This window comes from Taudactylus pleione, unplaced genomic scaffold (genome assembly GCF_031769625.1).
Source record: "Taudactylus pleione unplaced genomic scaffold, aTauple2 ptg000201l, whole genome shotgun sequence".
NCBI classification, from domain to species: domain Eukaryota; kingdom Metazoa; phylum Chordata; class Amphibia; order Anura; family Myobatrachidae; genus Taudactylus; species Taudactylus pleione.
In genome coordinates this window covers 834,299-856,201 of record NW_028284603.1, presented here as the reverse complement: position 1 = coordinate 856,201, position 21,903 = coordinate 834,299, and the positions used below count along the sequence as shown (strand labels likewise).

Below are 21,903 nucleotides of genomic sequence, written 5' to 3'. Positions count from 1 at the left end.
CCGGATAGGAGAGTCAGTCATGCCAGTGACATGGCCTGCAGGACTACTTCCGATCCTGACTAAGGAGGAAATTGACGAGGAGGGAGTTGACGGTGTGGTTTGCAGGCGCTTGGATACAACAGGACAACGGGATTTAGGTGTCCCTGGACTGCTTACGGTCTTAGCCAAAGTTTCTGAACTTGACAGTAACTTTTTATGAACGCGCTGCAGGTGCCGTATAAGGGAGGATGTTCCTAGGTGGTTGACGTCCCTATCCCTACTTATTTCACCTTTACATATGGTACATATGGCAAGACAGTTGTTGTCCGGATTTGGATAGAAATATTGCCAGACCAAAGAGGTGGAATGTTTGGTCTTCTGCCCAGGCATGACCGTGATGGGCTTTTTCATCCCACGGACAACAACTGTCTCCCCCGGAGCCTGATTTAAACAAACCACATCACCATCAGAATCCTCCTCGCCAACTTCCTCCTCAGCGCCAGCTACACCAGTATCCTCATCCTGTTGTACTTCAACAGTGACATCTTCAATTTGCATATCAGCAAGTGGACTGTGGGTGCTCCTTTCAGCACTTGCAGGGGGCGTGCAAATGGTGGAAAGAGCCACCTCTTCCCGTCCAGTGCTGGGAAGGTCAGGCATCGCAACCACCACCACACTTGGACTCTCCTTGGGGATTTGTGATATCTTCTTAGAAAGCACAGTTCTTCGCTGTGCTTTTGCCAGCTTAACTCTTTTGATTTTTTTAGTGGGAGGAGGGCTTCCATCGTCATGTGAAGCTGAACCACTAGTCATGAACATACTAGGGATCGACCTTAGCCGTTCCTTGCCACTCCGTGTCGTAAATGGCATATTGGCAAGTTTACGTTTCTCTTCAGCTGATTTAAATGTCTTTTTCAAGGTCATTTTCCTGAACTTTGCCATTTGGGATTGTATGTGCCCTCTTCTATGACATTGGGCATCGGCCTTGGCAGACGACGTTGATGGCATGTTATCGTCTATGTCATGACTAGTGGCAGCAGCTTCAGCACTAGGAGGAAGTGGTTCTTGATCTTTCTCTATTTTATTTTTATCAGAGAAAGTTTGGTTCTCCATTTATGTTATATCGATTTGATATATACGTGCGGCTAAACACAGAAAATAATTTTTTTTTTGGTTTGGACTGGAGTGTACTTTCGGGGGTTACAGCACCCTTAACGGTCAAGCCAGCCGGCCCCTTTACTTATGACACAGGCGCACGCTTGGCACTACTTTGTTGATGCACGTGCGGCTACTGCGCACACAATTCACAAACACAGAAAATAATTTTTTTTTTGGTTTGGACTGGAGTGTACTCTCGGGGGTTACAGCACCCTTAACGGTCAAGCCAGCCGGCCCTTTACTTATGACACAGGCGCACGCTTGGCACTACTTTGTTGATGCACGTGCGGCTACTGCGCACACAATTCACAAACACAGAAAATAATTTTTTTTTGGTTTGGACTGGAGTGTACTTTCGGGGGTTACAGCACCCTTTAACGGTCAAGCCAGCCGGCCCTTTACTTATGACACAGGCGCACGCTTGGCACTACTTTGTTGATGCACGTGCGGCTACTGCGCACACAATTCACAAACACAGAAAATAATTTTTTTTTTGGTTTGGACTGGAGTGTACTTTGGGGGTTACAGCACCCTTTAACGGTCAAGCCAGCCGGCCCTTTACTTATGACACAGGCGCACGCTTGGCACTACTTTGTTGATGCACGTGCGGCTACTGCGCACACAATTCACAAACACAGAAAATAATTTTTTTTTGGTTTGGACTGGAGTGTACTTTGGGGGTTACAGCACCCTTTAACGGTCAAGCCAGCCGGCCCTTTACTTATGACACAGGCGCACTCTTGGCACTACTTTGTTGATGCACGTGCGGCTACTGCGCACACAATTCACAAACACAGAAAATAATTATTTTTTTGGTTTGGACTGGAGTGTACTTTCGGGGGTTACAGCACCCTTAACGGTCAAGCCAGCCGTCCCTTTACTTATGACACAGGCGCACGCTTGGCACTACTTTGTTGATGCACGTGCGGCTACTGCGCACACAATTCACAAACACAGAAAATAATTTTTTTTTTGGTTTGGACTGGAGTGTACTCTCGGGGGTTACAGCACCCTTAACGGTCAAGCCAGCCGGCCCTTTACTTATGACACAGGCGCACGCTTGGCACTACTTTGTTGATGCACGTGCGGCTACTGCGCACACAATTCACAAACACAGAAAATAATTTTTTTTTGGTTTGGACTGGAGTGTACTTTCGGGGGTTACAGCACCCTTTAACGGTCAAGCCAGCCGGCCCTTTACTTATGACACAGGCGCACGCTTGGCACTACTTTGTTGATGCACGTGCGGCTACTGCGCACACAATTCACAAACACAGAAAATAATTTTTTTTTTGGTTTGGACTGGAGTGTACTTTGGGGGTTACAGCACCCTTTAACGGTCAAGCCAGCCGGCCCTTTACTTATGACACAGGCGCACGCTTGGCACTACTTTGTTGATGCACGTGCGGCTACTGCGCACACAATTCACAAACACAGAAAATAATTTTTTTTTGGTTTGGACTGGAGTGTACTTTGGGGGTTACAGCACCCTTTAACGGTCAAGCCAGCCGGCCCTTTACTTATGACACAGGCGCACTCTTGGCACTACTTTGTTGATGCACGTGCGGCTACTGCGCACACAATTCACAAACACAGAAAATAATTATTTTTTTGGTTTGGACTGGAGTGTACTTTCGGGGGTTACAGCACCCTTAACGGTCAAGCCAGCCGGCCCTTTACTTATGACACAGGCGCACGCTTGGCACTACTTTGTTGATGCACGTGCGGCTACTGCGCACACAATTCACAAACACAGAAAATAATTTTTTTTTTGGTTTGGACTGGAGTGTACTCTCGGGGGTTACAGCACCCTTAACGGTCAAGCCAGCCGGCCCTTTACTTATGACACAGGCGCACGCTTGGCACTACTTTGTTGATGCACGTGCGGCTACTGCGCACACAATTCACAAACACAGAAAATAATTTTTTTTTGGTTTGGACTGGAGTGTACTTTCGGGGGTTACAGCACCCTTTAACGGTCAAGCCAGCCGGCCCTTTACTTATGACACAGGCGCACGCTTGGCACTACTTTGTTGATGCACGTGCGGCTACTGCGCACACAATTCACAAACACAGAAAATAATTTTTTTTTTGGTTTGGACTGGAGTGTACTCTCGGGGGTTACAGCACCCTTAACGGTCAAGCCAGCCGGCCCTTTACTTATGACACAGGCGCACGCTTGGCACTACTTTGTTGATGCACGTGCGGCTACTGCGCACACAATTCACAAACACAGAAAATAATTTTTTTTTTGGTTTGGACTGGAGTGTACTTTCGGGGGTTACAGCACCCTTAACGGTCAAGCCAGCCGGCCCTTTACTTATGACACAGGCGCACGCTTGGCACTACTTTGTTGATGCACGTGCGGCTACTGCGCACACAATTCACAAACACAGAAAATAATTTTTTTTTGGTTTGGACTGGAGTGTACTTTCGGGGGTTACAGCACCCTTTAACGGTCAAGCCAGCCGGCCCTTTACTTATGACACAGACGCACGCTTGGCACTACTTTGTTGATGCACGTGCGGCTACTGCGCACACAATTCACAAACACAGAAAATAATTTTTTTTTCGGTTTGGACTGGAGTGTACTTTGGGGGTTACAGCACCCTTTAACGGTCAAGCCAGCCGGCCCTTTACTTATGACACAGGTGCACGCTTGGCACTACTTTGTTGATGCACGTGCGGCTACTGCGCACACAATTCACAAACACAGAAAATAATTTTTTTTTTGGTTTGGACTGGAGTGTACTTTGGGGGTTACAGCACCCTTTAACGGTCAAGCCAGCCGGCCCTTTACTTATGACACAGGCGCACTCTTGGCACTACTTTGTTGATGCACGTGCGGCTACTGCGCACACAATTCACAAACACAGAAAATAATTTTTTTTTTGGTTTGGACTGGAGTGTACTTTCGGGGGTTACAGAATCCTTAACGGTCAAGCCAGCCGGCCCTTTACTTATGACACAGGCGCACGCTTGGCACTACTTTGTTGATGCACGTGCGGCTACTGCGCACACAATTCACAAACACAGAAAATAATTTTTTTTTTGGTTTGGACTGGAGTGTACTCTCGGGGGTTACAGCACCCTTAACGGTCAAGCCAGCCGGCCCTTTACTTATGACACAGGCGCACGCTTGGCACTACTTTGTTGATGCACGTGCGGCTACTGCGCACACAATTCACAAACACAGAAAATAATTTTTTTTGGGTTTGGACTGGAGTGTACTTTCGGGTGTTACAGCACCCTTTAACGGTCAAGCCAGCCGGCCCTTTACTTATGACACAGGCGCACGCTTGGCACTACTTTGTTGATGCACGTGCGGCTACTGCGCACACAATTCACAAACACAGAAAATAATTTTTTTTTTGGTTTGGACTGGAGTGTACTCTCGGGGGTTACAGCACCCTTAACGGTCAAGCCAGCCGGCCCTTTACTTATGACACAGGCGCACGCTTGGCACTACTTTGTTGATGCACGTGCGGCTACTGCGCACACAATTCACAAACACAGAAAATAATTTTTTTTTGGTTTGGACTGGAGTGTACTTTCGGGGGTTACAGCACCCTTTAACGGTCAAGCCAGCCGGCCCTTTACTTATGACACAGGCGCACGCTTGGCACTACTTTGTTGATGCACGTGCGGCTACTGCGCACACAATTCACAAACACAGAAAATATTTTTTTTTTTGGTTTGGACTGGAGTGTACTTTGAGGGTTACAGCACCCTTTAACGGTCAAGCCAGCAGGCCCTTTTACTTATGACACAGGCGCACGCTTGGCACTACTTTGTTGATGCACGTGCGGCTACTGCGCACACAATTCACAAACACAGAAAATAATTTTTTTTTTGGTTTGGACTGGAGTGTACTTTCGGGGGTTACAGCACCCTTAACGGTCAAGCCAGCCGGCCCTTTACTTATGACACAGGCGCACGCTTGGCACCACTTTGTTGATGCACGTGCGGCTACTGCGCACACAATTCACAAACACAGAAAATAATTTTTTTTTTGGTTTGGACTGGAGTGTACTTTGGGGGTTACAGCACCCTTTAACGGTCAAGCCAGCCGGCCCTTTACTTATGACACAGGCGCACGCTTGGCACTACTTTGTTGATGCACGTGCGGCTACTGCGCACACAATTCACAAACACAGAAAATAATTTTTTTTTGGTTTGGGCTGGAGTGTACTTTCGGGGGTTACAGCACCCTTTAACGGTCAAGCCAGCCGGCCCTTTACTTATGACACAGGCGCACGCTTGGCACTACTTTGTTGATGCACGTGCGGCTACTGCGCACACAATTCACAAACACAGAAAATAATTTTTTTTTTGGTTTGGACTGGAGTGTACTTTCGGGGGTTACAGAATCCTTAACGGTCAAGCAAGCCGGCCCTTTACTTATGACACAGGCGCACGCTTGGCACTACTTTGTTGATGCACGTGCGGCTACTGCGCACACAATTCACAAACACAGAAAATAATTTTTTTTTTGGTTTGGACTGGAGTGTACTCTCGGGGGTTACAGCACCCTTAACGGTCAAGCCAGCCGGCCCTTTACTTATGACACAGGCGCACGCTTGGCACTACTTTGTTGATGCACGTGCGGCTACTGCGCACACAATTCACAAACACAGAAAATAATTTTTTTTTGGTTGGACTGGAGTTTACTTTCGGGGGTTACAGCACCCTTTAACGGTCAAGCCAGCCGGCCCTTTACTTATGACACAGGCGCACGCTTGGCGCTACTTTGTTGATGCACGTGCGGCTACTGCGCACACAATTCACAAACACAGAAAATAATTTTTTATTTGGTTTGGACTGGAGTGTACTCTCGGGGGTTACAGCACCCTTAACGGTCAAGCCAGCCGGCCCTTTACTTATGACACAGGCGCACGCTTGGCACTACTTTGTTGATGCACGTGCGGCTACTGCGCACACAATTCACAAACACAGAAACTAATTTTTTTTTGGTTTGGACTGGAGTGTACTTTCGGGGGTTACAGCACCCTTTAACGGTCAAGCCAGCCGGCCCTTTACTTATGACACAGGCGCACGCTTGGCACTACTTTGTTGATGCACGTGCGGCTACTGCGCACACAATTCACAAACACAGAAAATAATTTTTTTTTTGGTTTGGACTGGAGTGTACTTTGGGGGTTACAGCACCCTTTAACGGTCAAGCCAGCCGGCCCTTTACTTATGACACAGGCGCACGCTTGGCACTACTTTGTTGATGCACGTGCGGCTACTGCGCACACAATTCACAAACACAGAAAATAATTTTTTTTTTGGTTTGGACTGGAGTGTACTCTCGGGGGTTACAGCACCCTTAACGGTCAAGCCAGCCGGCCCTTTACTTATGACACAGGCGCACGCTTGGCACTACTTTGTTGATGCACGTGCGGCTACTGCGCACACAATTCACAAACACAGAAACTAATTTTTTTTTGGTTTGGACTGGAGTGTACTTTCGGGGGTTACAGCACCCTTTAACGGTCAAGCCAGCCGGCCCTTTACTTATGACACAGGCGCACGCTTGGCACTACTTTGTTGATGCACGTGCGGCTACTGCGCACACAATTCACAAACACAGAAAATAATTTTTTTTTTGGTTTGGACTGGAGTGTACTTTGGGGGTTACAGCACCCTTTAACGGTCAAGCCAGCCGGCCCTTTACTTATGACACAGGCGCACGCTTGGCACTACTTTGTTGATGCACGTGCGGCTACTGCGCACACAATTCACAAACACAGAAAATAATTTTTTTTTTGGTTTGGACTGGAGTGTACTTTCGGGGGTTACAGCACCCTTAACGGTCAAGCCAGCCGGCCCTTTACTTATGACACAGGCGCACGCTTGGCACTACTTTGTTGATGCACGTGCGGATACTGCGCACACAATTCACAAACACAGAAAATAATTTTTTTTTGGTTTGGACTGGAGTGTACTTTCGGGGGTTACAGCACCCTTTAACGGTCAAGCCAGCCGGCCCTTTACTTATGACACAGGCGCACGCTTGGCACTACTTTGTTGATGCACGTGCGGCTACTGCGCACACAATTCACAAACACAGAAAATAATTTTTTTTTTGGTTTGGACTGGAGTGTACTTTGGGGGTTACAGCACCCTTTAACGGTCAAGCCAGCCGGCCCTTTACTTATGACACAGGCGCACGCTTGGCACTACTTTGTTGATGCACGTGCGGCTACTGCGCACACAATTCACAAACACAGAAAATAATTTTTTTTTTGGTTTGGACTGGAGTGTACTTTCGGGGGTTACAGCACCCTTAACGGTCAAGCCAGCCGGCCCTTTACTTATGACACAGGCGCACGCTTGGCACTACTTTGTTGATGCACGTGCGGCTACTGCGCACACAATTCACAAACACAGAAAATAATTTTTTTTTGGTTTGGACTGGAGTGTACTTTCGGGGGTTACAGCACCCTTTAACGGTCAAGCCAGCCGGCCCTTTACTTATGACACAGGCGCACGCTTGGCACTACTTTGTTGATGCACGTGCGGCTACTGCGCACACAATTCACAAACACAGAAAATAATTTTTTTTGGTTTGGACTGGAGTGTACTTTGGGGGTTACAGCACCCTTTAACGGTCAAGCCAGCCGGCCCTTTACTTATGACACAGGCGCACGCTTGGCACTACTTTGTTGATGCACGTGCGGCTACTGCGCACACAATTCACAAACACAGAAAATAATTTTTTTTTGGTTTGGACTGGAGTGTACTTTCGGGGGTTACAGCACCCTTTAACGGTCAAGCCAGCCGGCCCTTTACTTATGACACAGGCGCACGCTTGGCACTACTTTGTTGATGCACGTGCGGCTACTGCGCACACAATTCACAAACACAGAAAATAATTTTTTTTTTTGTTTGGACTGGAGTGTACTTTCGGGGGTTACAGCACCCTTAACGGTCAAGCCAGCCGGCCCTTTACTTATGACACAGGCGCACGCTTGGCACTACTTTGTTGATGCACGTGCGGCTACTGCGCACACAATTCACAAACACAGAAAATTATTTTTTTTTGGTTTGGACTGGAGTGTACTTTCGGGGGTTACAGCACCCTTAACGGTCAAGCCAGCCGGCCCTTTACTTATGACACAGGCGCACGCTTGGCACTACTTTGTTGATGCACGTGCGGCTACTGCGCACACAATTCACAAACACAGAAAATAATTTTTTTTTGGTTTGGACTGGAGTGTACTTTCGGGGGTTACAGCACCCTTTAACGGTCAAGCCAGCCGGCCCTTTACTTATGACACAGGCGCACGCTTGGCACTGCTTTGTTGATGCACGTGCGGCTACTGCGCACACAATTCACAAACACAGAAAATATATTATTTTTTTAGCACTTGGGGGGAGCACCCCTGATGGACAGAGCACCCCCTGGACAACACTACAGCACTCCTTTAGGACTGGGACACTGCACAGGACTTTGGAGTGGACACAGCCCCTATGGAGAACTGACTGCACAACACAGTCCAGCCAGCCCCTATGGACTTTGAAGTAGTGGACACAGCCCCTATTAACAACAGCAGCACAGCACAACACAGCCAGCCCCTATGGACTTTGAAGTAGTGGACAACAGCAGCACTACACTACACTACACAGCCCTAACTCCCACCCTCCCTCTTCACTGTCCACAGCCGAGTGAGAAAATGGCGCCGACGCGGGTACCTTATATAGGATCCAAAACCCGCGAGACTCGGAAGGCGGGATGATGACGTTTTGCCTCGATTTCAGATCCGAGTCAGGCGGGAAAAGTCGAGCCTGACTCGGATCAGACTCGGATCGGGGGGGCTCGGGGGGGTTCGGATTTCAGAAATCCGAACCCGCTCACCCCTAATAATTATGACTATAGCAGTGTGATGGCATCAGGAGTGTCACAAATTCATGTTCGCTGTTTGACGCCAACAAGTCTATAACGCAGGTGTAGAAAGTGACATGGTTAAAGCACTGCTTACTTTTATTGATAACTTACTCTACTGGAATACAGAAAAGCGTGTTTGATAATAATGTGCGCCCATGAAAATATCTCACAACCGAGAAACAAAGTATAAAACATTGACTAACATTTCTCCAAGTTCTTCTTCTTCCTGACATGCATTTGAAAGTGGCTCAGTCAGTACATAAAGCTGACACTGCGGCTGCCGACACATCTCAGGCTCTGCTAGAGTGGAAACTACGCACAAATGTCACTTGCTTAATTCATTAAACCAAATCCAACTATACATCCTGCTATACTGTACATCGCAGCCAGGGGGCGCAATTAGAGATGTGGGCCAATAGCGAAAATTTGAAGAGGCTTTGACAGTTTCTAAGGAGGGACCCTTAAATGTCCCAAAGTAACCTAACGTAGCTCATCATCTTCCCTTATCCCACTGACGCTACCCCTCCTCTAGACTCCATAATGGTTGGGCAACATAACACTCTCCAAGTCCCCATGCCCACTGCCTTGGTGTCAGCCTCAGTTCTACTTCATTCGGTTTTACCCCACACATCCAGTCATCCAGGTGGGTGTGGTTCCCAAGAAAATTCCCAGAAAATACAGGCTCATTCAACATCTGTCTTATCCGCCAGGTTCGTCAGTAAATGATGCCATACCAGTTGAGGATGCCTCAGTGGTGTACCAGTATTTTGACGATGCTTTGGACGTGATTAGGTGTTATGGTCCGGGCGTACTGATGGCTAAGATAGATGTTGAGTCAGCATTTCGTCTACTCCCATTGCATCCGGAATCATTCCGATTTATGGGTTTTCACTTGGACAACGGATATTACATAGACAAAGTTTGCCTATGGGGTGTTCTGTGTCCTGTGTAATTTTTGAGTGATTTAGCATCTTCCTACAATGGTGCGTGGAATTTTCTTGCGGTGATCATGGGATAGCCCACTATCTCGATGACTTTCTGTGTGTTGGCCCTTCCGGTTCAGACAGATTCAATTATCTTCTGTTTTCATTGCAAGCGCTGTTTTTTCATTTTGGAGTTCCCATTGCTGTGGACAAAACTGAGGGCCCTTCCTCTTGCTTGTCATTCCTAGGTATCAAGATTGATACCTCTGCGGGTTCTTGTTGCCTTCCGCACGATAAGGTGGACAAGTTGCGCAATGCACGGCTCCCAGTAAAATTATCCTGCGGCAGGCGCAATCTCTCCTGGGCCTTTCAAGCTTTGCCTGTAAAGTTATACTAATGGGCAGAGTTTTTTTCGCATAAGTTGGAAGGGGCCACGGCTGGAGTCACTAAGCCGAGACATTTGCTGCATTTATCCTCAGAGATTAAGCGGGACCTGTCTGTTTGTGTCTCACTTCTAGCGTTCGGTTGTGGATGTCTCCAGCCGCTGACAATTTTCAACTGCAGCTGTTTACTGATGCAGCAGGCGCCACGGGGTTCGGTTGCTACCCCGATGGCGCATGGTGTGTTGGGAGTTGGCCGGAGGACTGGGTGGGGAAGGGTTTGACTAAGGATTTGCTCCTTCTCAAACTTTTTCCCATTATGGTTTCCCTAGAAATCTGGTGGGAACAGTTGCGCAATCACAGCATTGTGATCAGGTGTGACAACCTGGGCGTGGTGCACGCGATCAGTCGGCAACGTGCTGCTTCCCTGCTAATTTTGTGCTTGCTAGCGCAGCTGCTTTTGACACGTTGGCGCTGTAACATCATGTTTAAGGCAAGACAGATGCCGGGCGTGGAGAATGAGATAGCCGATGCGTTATCATCACGTTTCCAGTGGGCTAGATTCCGATCTTTGGCTCCTGGTGCTAACGCTGTCCTTTGCCCCTCTTATGTTTGGCAGGTGATCGAGCCGGCATGGAGGGCTTAGCAGAACAGTCTCTAGCCCCTGCCACGCTGCGAGCATACCGTCAGGCATGGAATGAATGGGAAGATTATTCCCGTAGCTACAGCCAGGCAGGTAAGAGTCGACATCGTGCAATGCTTTCTTTTATTTGGAGTCTCCGTGTGGCTGGCAGATCCAGGGCTTCTGTTGCGCGCTCTTTGGCAGGCATTGCATTTTATTGTAAATTGAAGGGCCTCCCTGACTTTACTAAAAGTTTTCTGATTATGAAGGCTTTAAAGGGTTGGCCACGGGTCTCCCAGCCAGTAGCTGACCGTAGGAGACCTGTGGACGCGCATCTGCTTCCAGCAGTATTAGGGGCAGTCGGTCCTGATTCAAGTGGCATTTGCAGTGGCATTTCACGGTGCCTTGTGGGTTTCAGAGCTGGTGGCATCCTCCAAATGGGTTGATGCCGCCGTGCTCCCCTCGGATGTCCTTGAGGGTGAGAGGTCTGTTCTCTGTAGGATACGGCGTTCAAATACCGACCAAGCTGGTAGGGGTAGGTGGATCTTGTTGGGTCCGTCTAGGGACAAACGAATCTGCCCTGTGGCACTAGCTACGCGTTACGCGTTATTGCGGCCGGATGTTCCTGGTTCATGGCTCATGCATATGGACAGGACTCTGCTTACAAAGTACCAGTTTGGTTGGTTTTTGAGGCAGTGTTTGGCAGGTTTAGGACTCTCACCTCAGGACTTTGGAACACACTCTTTTAGGATCGGCGTTGCAACTTCAGCAGCAGCTGCGGGTTTCTGCATCGGAAATTAAGGCCCTGGGACAATGGAAATCAGATAACTATAAAAGTTATATTAGGCCCGGTCGTTAAAGGGCACTTGTTGAAAGTCATGTCGCAGTATGACATTGTTATGTTTATGTTCATGGTCCACGGTACAATTTTTGTTTTATGTCTAGTCTTGTCCTGTCTCATGTCTTGTCCTCTCTTTTCTTGTCTCTTACCTTTGTCCATCCTACTCGGGATTAGCTACTCGCCATTGCTGGCAATGTGAGTCTTGAGGAATTTTACAATTTTTGCCTGAACTGACGGACTAATTTGGTTATTTTCAATCAATTAATTAGGTTCTAGGCTATCCCTCATCAGGTTTTTATTTTACCTCTTGTCGAGTTCACCTGTTTTTTCCCAATTGCCCCCCACCCATTATTTCCCTTTGTGTCTTTTTTTTTTGTCTTAGCCATTTTAATTAGTAAAGTGAGTAATTAATAGCCTAATGTTTCCTTTATTTGGCAGATCCTCACTAATTTACTATCAGATCCTCACTAATTTACCATAATTTATCTTAATTTTATTGTTTGCCCACATTTACTAATGCTTTTTATGTATTTCTTGCTTTTCCTCCACTTTTGGGGTTGCTCTTTGATGTACAGAACATTTGGGTAATAGGCCACTCGTATATTTTCTGGGCTTCTAGGTTTATGGCTCCAGATCGAGCACCAGTCTTTGCGGTTTCTGCTAGGGTCCGTTGGATAGGCTTCAGAGGTATGAAAAGGTGTCCTAGACTGTTGGGGTCCACTTTGAAGTTGTGATTCGATATCATCAATGATTTGTCGAGAGTGATGTCGGCCTGGCCCTCGTGTAGACTCATTTGATGGACGTGTGGTTCCTCATGTGGAAATTCAATTTCGTTTTAGTTATCTGTATAGGCCTGACAGGGTCCATTTAACGGAGGAGGGTTTGTCTTGTTTGTCGAGGATCTATTTAGGGAATGGGTTTTATTGGGGTATATTTTGTATGGTGGCGGTGCGGCAGTTCTATGAGCAGTACCTTGCTGTGGCGGGGAAGAACGGCAGGTCACCTGTCCGGGTGCAATTATTTAGTTGAGGTGCGCTCCCTTCGTTGACAGATAGTTGGCTGTACCAACCTAGCGGGGGGCAGTATCATCACCCAAACGGGTGAGTAGTCAAGGTAGAAGGTGAGTGATACCTTTTGTTGCTTATAGGGGTTTCTATAGTTATGGTCGTGCACCCTGTGCGATCTACGCCTGCTATGCCTGTTGTTGTTTGTGTGTGGGCATTGCAGATTTGGCTGATTTCTGGCCGTCCTTTCTTTGCCACCATAGGCCCTCATTCAGAGCCACTCGCTAGCGGCAGTACGCTCGTTCCGAGCGATGTTCGCACATCTGCGCATGCGTACGGTTTTTAGTACGCATGCGCGAACCAGTCAGTGCGGCTGAAAATCGTTTGTACGCAATATAGCGAGTGCCTGCTATTTTGAGTGACAGGACGAGGCGTATGTGGGTGGTAACAGGGGAAGGTGCTTGAAAACGGGGAGTGGAGATCCGATCGCAGGCGTGCTTAAAGGTCAAAATGGGTGTTTTATGGGTGTGCATAATTAATATAGCAGCGTCATTGACCACGTCACTTGTTTTTTTTTAACTCAGAACTGCTCGCAAAATAGCGGTTGAAAAAACCAACCACAAGAATAGCGAGCAGTTCATACGCTGTACGATGTACTCGATTAATCTAATAAATAGCGGACATGACGTATGGTGCGAGCGGCCAGGGGGCGTTTTTAACAAATAAACGAGCGTATGTTTTGCTCGCTCGTTCAGACTTAGAGGTGTGAACAGACCGCAATGTGCGAACGGATCATTTGAATAGCCACCCCTTGTTTTTGAACGAACGCAAATAGCGAACGGCTCTGAATGAGGGCCATACATCCTTAATAAAATAAATAATAATAAATAAATAATTATTGTTCCAATAAATCGCCATCAAGTTATCTGCCAAATCTACGTCTCAGTGTCTTTATTTACTTCAGTTTAAGGGTAAGTGTTTTGCACGCATGACCTCATCCGATAGACGGTTTATCAGCTCTCCTAATGCTTTTCTAACCTTAGCACAATATAACTGTACCATACCCTCTTAGATCTGTCCCTATCCTGCACCTCATCTATGATATCCATTGGCTGAAAGGTGCATCACTAACCCCATAGCTTTGGATAGTAACCCATGCCACTGTAGCCACCTTGGCCTCTAAAAAGAGTGGAGTGGTGTCATCTTCTGAGCATGGTCCATTCTCCCCCTGTACATGTGCCAGTTCCGCTGCGATCTTGTGAGAGAAGAACTGGGACCTCGGTGGGTGGTGACCCATCACCTCTCCAGGTACAACGGCAGCTGCACCACCCGTAGTTTGCCAGTGGTGATTACCACCTGTCTGCCTTGGTCTGTGTTTCATAAATGCCTTCTAATTGTATATGCTGTGGAAGCCAATAAATATTGTTGCTTTGCTAAAATAAATATGGCGCCCAGCCATTAGGATACAGATTATACACATGTGCATCTGTAAAGGAAAATTGCAGACAGTCTCGACTGGGGTCGCTTTGGAAAACTTCCCCATTTTATCTCTCTCCAAGGCTTGGGACATCTCATCTCTAGTAAAGTTGGTGTCAGGCTTTGGGGCCAAACACTGCGTTTGGGTCAAGCGCCCAATATTGCTGCAGATATTGCAGAGTCTCTGGGGCCGTCTGATCAGATGAAAGTCAGTGGTGATCGGGAAAGTGACCTCGTTGAGTGACCTTTACCAGCCAAATATAAATGAATGATAGATTCGTACCTGTCAGTATGTAGCTGTTGTTCTTTTTGGTAATTTGCATTCCATGGTCCTCTGTTCTCACAAGGTGATTACTTAAAAAGAGACAGAATAAATTAATAAAAAATCTATATTACATTCACTCTATGAGCATATGAAAACCCTGTAACGACATATAAGGGCAGGTGCAGTAGTGACTTATATGTATAAGGAGTAAAACGACGATTTATGTTAGAGGTTGTATAGAGACTTCGGCGCTGGAGTCATAATAATAAAGGTTTCTAGTAGGGAGAGACCGGCTGATACACAGATATTGGTCTGTAGTCAGTGTAATGTGGGGTGTAGGTTACAGGGAAGAGGAACAGTCTTCAGTTGTTAGTATCTGAGCTGCGGATTCCATAAGAGGCTCAGTAGGTAAAACTGGAGAGTGCGGGGCAGAGAGGACACAAGTGAAAATACACAAAACACTTCCATCCTGTGGTATAATCACATTTATGCCACCATTAAACCAGTGTGTGTAGACTAACCCGATTGCATAAGTGGCAAAGAAAATGTAACCTAAATTTTGATTGGGACTGGTTAGAAGTCTGAGAGTTCCATTAAAAGTACGGCTTCCAAAAGTCTAAAATAAAAAAAACTATGGGGACACCTAGTGATCAACAAAAAGGTCAGTGACGTCGGATAGGTCAAGTCATAGACAAACGGACAAATTATATAAAAACAAACCCTAAGATTGGGGCAAGCGGCAGGGAACGACGGTCAGGAACGCAGCAACTGTAATCCAATAGGACAATAACACTGCTAGTAAGAGAAACCGAATGATTAGCATAAGAAAAAAGGTGTTTTAAACCTCTAGGATGGGGGCCGGCATGTATGCAAATCACTGGTTGTAGATAGCCTATAGCAAGCAGGGGCGGGTTTTTAATAGGGACATTATATAAGGGGCTAGAAGTGTGGGCCAAAGCCTCTTTGTTTCCAAATTTCCCACCCTCCCTCCCGTTACGTTTTGGCTGTGCTGTTGTGGATTTGGCTTTAGCGCGGCGGGAAAGAACGGCAGGTTACCAACCGGGTGCAATTATTTAGTTGAGGTGCGCTCCGTTCGTTGACTGATAGTTGGCTGTACCAGCCTAACAGGGGGCAGTATCATCACCTAAACGGGTGGATAGTCAAGGTAGAGGGTGAGCGATACCTTTTTGTTGATTATATGGTTTATATTGTTATGTTTATGCACTCTGGGCGATCTACGCCTGCTATGCCTGTTGTTGTTTGTGTGTGGGCATTGCAGATCTGGCTGATTTCTGTCCGTCCTTTCTTTGCCACCATACAACCTTAAATAAATAATAAATAATTATTGCTCCAATAAATCGCCATCAAGTTATCTGCCAAATCCACGTCTCAGTGTCTTTATTTATTTTAGTAGGGTAAGTGGTTTGCACACATGACACACCTCATCCGATAGAAGGTTTATAAGGTAATATAACCATACTGTATTCCAGGTCAGATGCCTACCTCAATGAAAAATGGACTTCTAATCCACCGAGAATCTGCTATTAATTTACCTTTAACCTACACGCATTGCAGTGTACCTACACGCAGTACAGCATACCTACACGCAATACAGTATACCTACACACAGTACAGTGTATCTACACGCAGTACAGTACAGTATATCTACACGCAGTACAGTGTACCTACGCGCAGTACAGTATACCTACATTCAGTGTAGTCAGCCATTTTTTCGGTTGAACCAACAATCATTATTTTTATTATTATAATTACAGTTACTACTTTAGCACCAGTATATTCCGTTGGACTTTACAATTGTGAACAAAGAGAGGAAAGTCTTATTGTGTGTAGTAGGGCATTCCACAGAGTAGGTGCAGCCCGAAAAAAAATCTGTAACTGTGAATGGGAGCAGGTAATGCATGTGGATGAAAGACGCAGATCTTGCGAAGAGCGCAGAGGTCGGGTTGGGAGATATTATGAGATAAGGGAAGAGATGTATGTTTGTGTGGTTTGGTTAATAATCTTATGTGTCAGTAAAAAGTATTTTATATTGAATTCTGTAGAATATAGGTAATAATGGGGGGACTGACTGAGTGGACCAGGAGACAATGAACGTTTAGCGAGGAGGATCGGCCTCGCAGCTGCATTCAAAACTCTTGTGAGTTCGAGGCTATTACACTGTGCTAGTCCGTGTGAGTTTTCACGCCTGAAAACGCGGACCCTGTAATGTGACTTTCATTACAAGGTCCATGTTACACAGATGCCTTCAGAGATCAGTGACATCCGTGAAGGCTTCTGTGTTAAAAAGAAAATAGTAAAATGTTAAAGATTTAAAAAAAAACATGCCAAGGTAATAGAGTGCGTGTTTTTACCTCACACACTATTACTGACCTAAAACTCAAAAAATAATAGGCCTGCTTCAGCTACTGAATCTAGCCTGAGCAGGTCTGAGTTACACAGAACCACAATGCTGTTCGTGTGGTTCTCCAAGTACCAGCATGCGGGGGAGGCTTGCTAGTTCTACTGTAAAAGACTATATTATTTCTTCTATTTTTTACACAATCAACCTGGTGCCCACCCCCCAAGGTGCTGGGGATAGCCCTGTGCTGTCAGCCCAGGCCTGGGATGCCCTGGAGAGGGGGAACCCCTTTATTGGGGGGTCCCCACCTCCCCAGGGATCCCCGGCCTAAACTGACTAGTGGTCAGGTGATGAATGCTTTGGACGGGGAACCCGTGAAAGGATCCCCCGGCTGTGGCATTACACCTCGCTAGAAAAAGCCCGGTGCTCATTTTAGAAAATACAGGGGTCCTACTCATTTTGTCCCCTGTATTTTCACAACCAGGACTGACTCATATAAGCCCGGTGCCAGTTGTGCTTTTAGGGGGGACCCCACATTTTTGTTTTTTTTCTTACATTTTACTATTTTTTCGCACACAGAAACATGTACGGATCTCATGAATCTGTGCATGTTTCTGTGTGTAACTCGGACCTGCTCAGACTAGACTCGCTAGCCTGAAGCAGGTCTGTTTTTTGGGTGGTTTACAGACATTAATAGTGTGCGAATAAAACACTCACACTCTATTACATTGCCAGAGTTGTACCCTCACAATGGCAAAACATCTGGATGCGGGTTTTGCCATAGCGAGTTGTGGGGATGTGAGAAATATGCGAGTTTGCATGTTCTCGCACCCTATTACTCTATACTCGCACATTTTCAAAACTCGGACCCTATTACATTTGGCCCCATGAGTGCATGAGTGAGAGTTTTTGCATTGTCTTGTGTAACATTTTGGGTGTGCTCTGTAGATGTTTTTCTGTTAGATGTATGTAACATGTGTGGCAGTATCACCAGAGGTGGCACTGGTGAGTAGCAGATTCTGTGTGGGGCAGGGGAGATCCTCCCACACAGACTAGAAAAGCATTGTGGGAAGATGCTTAATGCTGCCCAGGGGATTCAGTCCAGGGAGGACTGAGGCAGAACAGTCAGACAGAGCTCATTGTGCCAGGAAGCCATTGGGGGCCAGGAGGCCTGAGCCTAGACCTGTGAGATACAGGGAAGGCCATCAAACTCTGTGACTGAGCTATGGTACCTGCAAGGAAGCAGACCAGACTGCGAGGCTGTGGCAGCCAACCAACTAAAGACCAGGCCGGAGCCTGTGTTCACTTGCAGGAAGCAGGGCTAAGCTGACTTTGGACTTTTATTTGCAGACTAGCTGCACGTTAATAGTGAGGGTTCAAGAAGTGAGCTAGTGCCCTAAACAAGGGCTAGGTTGTTTATTATTTTTCTGTTTCCTGATTTCACATGCTGGAAGTAAAGCACCATTTATGTTTATTTAACTGGAATGCTACGTGTAGACTCTAATTCTGCACCTACTCACTGCACCACTGACCCCAGTTTGCCAAACTAATTAACCCCAAGTTATCACACATGTTTTGGTAACAGATTGAATGTGGGGAACAAAGGACAAGTCATTGTCAAAGATGACACCTAGGCAGAGAGCGTGTGGGGTGGGGTTGATTGTGGGGTTATAATCAATGATAGAGAGATCAGGCTGGTAACTACTGTTGGCCGGTGGAAATGTTATTAATTATGTTTTGGATATATTAAGTTTGAGGTGGCGAGATGACATCCAAGAGGAAATGGCTTAAAGACATTCAGTGACACGGACCAGCACAGATGGTGACAAATCTGGAGAGGATAGGTAGATTTGAGTATTATCCACATACAGATGGTACTGAAATCCGAAAGAGCTGATAAATTTGCCAAGAGATGTGGTATAGATTGAGAAAGGCAGAGGATCTAAGACAGAGCCTAGTGGTCTCCAACTGATAGAGGAAGTGAAGAGGAGGCGGATTCAGAGAAGTGAACAGTGAAAGAGCGATTAGATAGGTAGGATAAGAACCAGGATCAGGCTGTGTCCTGAAGGCCTAGGGATTGTAGTGTTTGTATGAGAAGAGAGTGGTCACAGTGTCACATGCAGCAGAGAAATCTAGAAGAAGAAGTGAGTAATGGTCTTTAGCTTTAGCAGTGATCAGATCATTCACCACCTTAGTCAGTGCTGTCTCTGTGGAGTGTTGGGAATGAAAGCCTGACTGTCGTGGGTCCAATAAGTTGTGCGAGTGAAGAGGCGGGTGTAGGCAGGTCTTTCAAGTAGCTTGGAAGGGTATGGGAGATGGGAGGGCAAGAGTTAGGGTCACAATTTAGAAGTAATCACTGCGTGCTTTAATACTGATGGAAATATACCAGTACAGAGAGAGAGAGAGAGAGAGAGATTACAGATGTTAGTGAAGGTTGGGATGAGAACAGGAGACAGAGGTCTACTGATTTGCGAGAGTATATGATCAAGAGGAGAGGAAGTAGAGAAGGATTATGAGAAGAGTGTAGATACTTTATCTTCATTAGGGGGTTCAATTGTAGAGAATGTGCCAGCGGGTTCTGGTAGGGAATTGAGCAGGTCCCTGGCTGAGGAAGAGCATACCATATCATTTGGGATCTTATCAATCTTATCCTTGAAATAGGAGGCAAGATCTTGTGCACTTATAGTAGTAGGTGGGTTGGATGGGGAAAGTAGTCATTTAAATGTAGTGAATAATGTGGTCGGCCAGTTTACTGGAAGCTAAAGTCGAAGGTTGAAGGAACCACTTAGGAGATTAAACCACTGATAGTAGATGTGTCTATAGGATGTATAATACCACTAGTTATTTTATATAAAGTTTGCATTAGCTGGCTACTAAAATCAGTGTTTGATCATTGCCAGGAGTACTGTAATAGTGGTGTTTCCGTGAGAGACACCAAGGGAGGGTTTCAGGTGTCTCAGTAATACATTTGAAATCGTATGGAGTATTGTGACTATTTAAAAAGTGTTTCTTCTGTTTTACTTACTGTTTTATAATTTGTTGGACCTGCACGTGGTCATCATCGATGATGTGAAAGTCCAGCAAGGAGGTAATGATGGTGCCCAAATTTGTCTCCTGAGCAGCGCTGTAGTAGAGATACCAGCGCCCCTCCAACTAGTACAAGAGAGTTTCCACCTGTTATTGTCACATTGAGGTCATATTGCCCTCCCCCCCTCCACCTCCACCTACACAAGCCAGGTACAAACAAATAGGCTCAGTGTGGACAGACGGACAAGGGGTTACCTCACCTCTTTCTGTGACAGCTGGTGGTTGTAATCACTCAGGGATTTGCATGCTGGGAAGGGGTCGCTGCTAATGCTGGACTTCAACAGCAGACAGAGGAGCAGAGACCGTATCAAGAGCGACATAGTGCTGGCAATAATTGTCACTGACTGCTGCCGTTCCACTTATAATTGGGGCTGAGGAGGGCCGAGCTGTGCAACCAGGGGCAATGTCTGTCTTTTATTCAAACACACCGAGCAAATAGTCTGCAAATTAAATAAATGATATCATGAACCATTAGCCTTTGACCTAGGAGTCATAGGAGGCAAATAGTCAACTGGTATATTTAAAAAGGAAAATATATCAACAGGGTTTGTGATCACTTGATGGTAATAACTCATTGTACAGAGAACATTAAATTCTTTGCATGTGTTTGGTTGTTTTTCTTGGCGGCCGTCACATTTGCTCAGCTGGTAAAATATCGGCCCAAAACACAGTGTTCCAGTTGTGTAATCCCCAATGAAAATGACACAGCGAGCTGTTTGTCTGCGCCGAGCGTAACGTGATCACACAATGTGGAAGTCGGTGGTCCAGCCCTCTGGCGAAAGATAAAAGGGCCCATTCTGAGCCGGGAGGCAAGGGCAAATGCGGGCGGATTTTGGAATACCGCGCAGAAGTACGAAATTGGCCGGAGCCGGCACTGACGGAGATTGCTAGTGCGCACGGATTGATCCAGCCATCGACAAGTCACACTTTCTATGAAATTGGTGTTTCTGGGCTGTAAATGAGAGGCGATCGTGAGAATGCACGATTGTAGTATGCGGGCGGAAATTGGACACTTATTTCAGATGTACCCAGCATGGGGTGGGTGTATGTCTAGATACTAATGATGACCATTGCGGACGGAAAATCACTGGGCGGGATAGGCTTCCACGCGCTGGCGCAGGGATCTTCAGCATATACAGGTAGAATCTCGCAGTAGTATACGGAAGTAAGGAGCCTGCCGCGGCCATACGGAAAAGCGGCCACAAAATGCTTCAGAATCAGGCACTATATCTGTAGTCAGTAGGGCCAATGGTGGTTGAAGACGGGGCCATTCATCAGGTCGACATGAGAATGTTGATATGCTTGCTACGTTTGACATTGAACATGACAACATTTTAATAATGTTGACACGTACCACGCCGACATTCAGCACGTCGACACTGATGTAATGTTGGCAATGTGTTTTTTGTGTGCTTCTACCATTAATCCTAAAGGTAACCCTAACACTAACCCAAAGTCTAAGTCAAATGTCGATATTTTGACAATGTTGACCTTTTCCAGGAGTTATGTCGGCATTTTACCCATTCCGACGTCCTGAATGCCGACCATTTAGGTGCTGACATTAGGAATGATGATTCTGGAAACCCCTACAGCACAGAGTATACATACAGAAGTGCCGTTGCAATGGGGACAGACAGGACCGGCTCGAGGAGGAGTCGCGCCCTGTGCAGAGAGGGTCTCCGAAACTCCCTTACCCTGCGCGCAGCAAAGCCGTAGGCGTCTGAATAGGGAGTGTGGCCTAATTACCATAGGTCACACCCCCTAAATTATGCTAATTGGGGGTGTGTCCGTAATGCACGCCTCCCATTTAACATCAGGCTGGGGGCGAGCCCAGCACTCCTTCAGTAGCTGGGCTGCTCCCAGCCCTCTCCCTGCACTGAATGAGGCCAACACCACCGCACAGATCCATCGGTGG

The 21,903-nt window shown here is 46.6% G+C and overlaps 1 protein-coding gene across 1 annotated transcript in view; it reads right to left on the bottom strand.

The window, feature by feature from the left end:
* LOC148518148 (uncharacterized) overlaps positions 1–20,308 on the bottom strand; it is a 61,838-nt gene extending 41,530 nt beyond the window's left edge. Inside the window, exons 1-3 of the mRNA XM_088477469.1 lie at positions 20,189–20,308; positions 19,927–20,054; positions 14,561–14,631 (exon numbers count right to left, since the gene is read on the bottom strand). Coding sequence (XP_088333595.1) covers positions 14,561–14,631; positions 19,927–20,054; positions 20,189–20,308 — 319 coding nt within the window. The remainder of the gene's footprint in view (positions 1–14,560; positions 14,632–19,926; positions 20,055–20,188) is intronic.
* Positions 20,309–21,903: the final 1,595 nt, after the last annotated feature.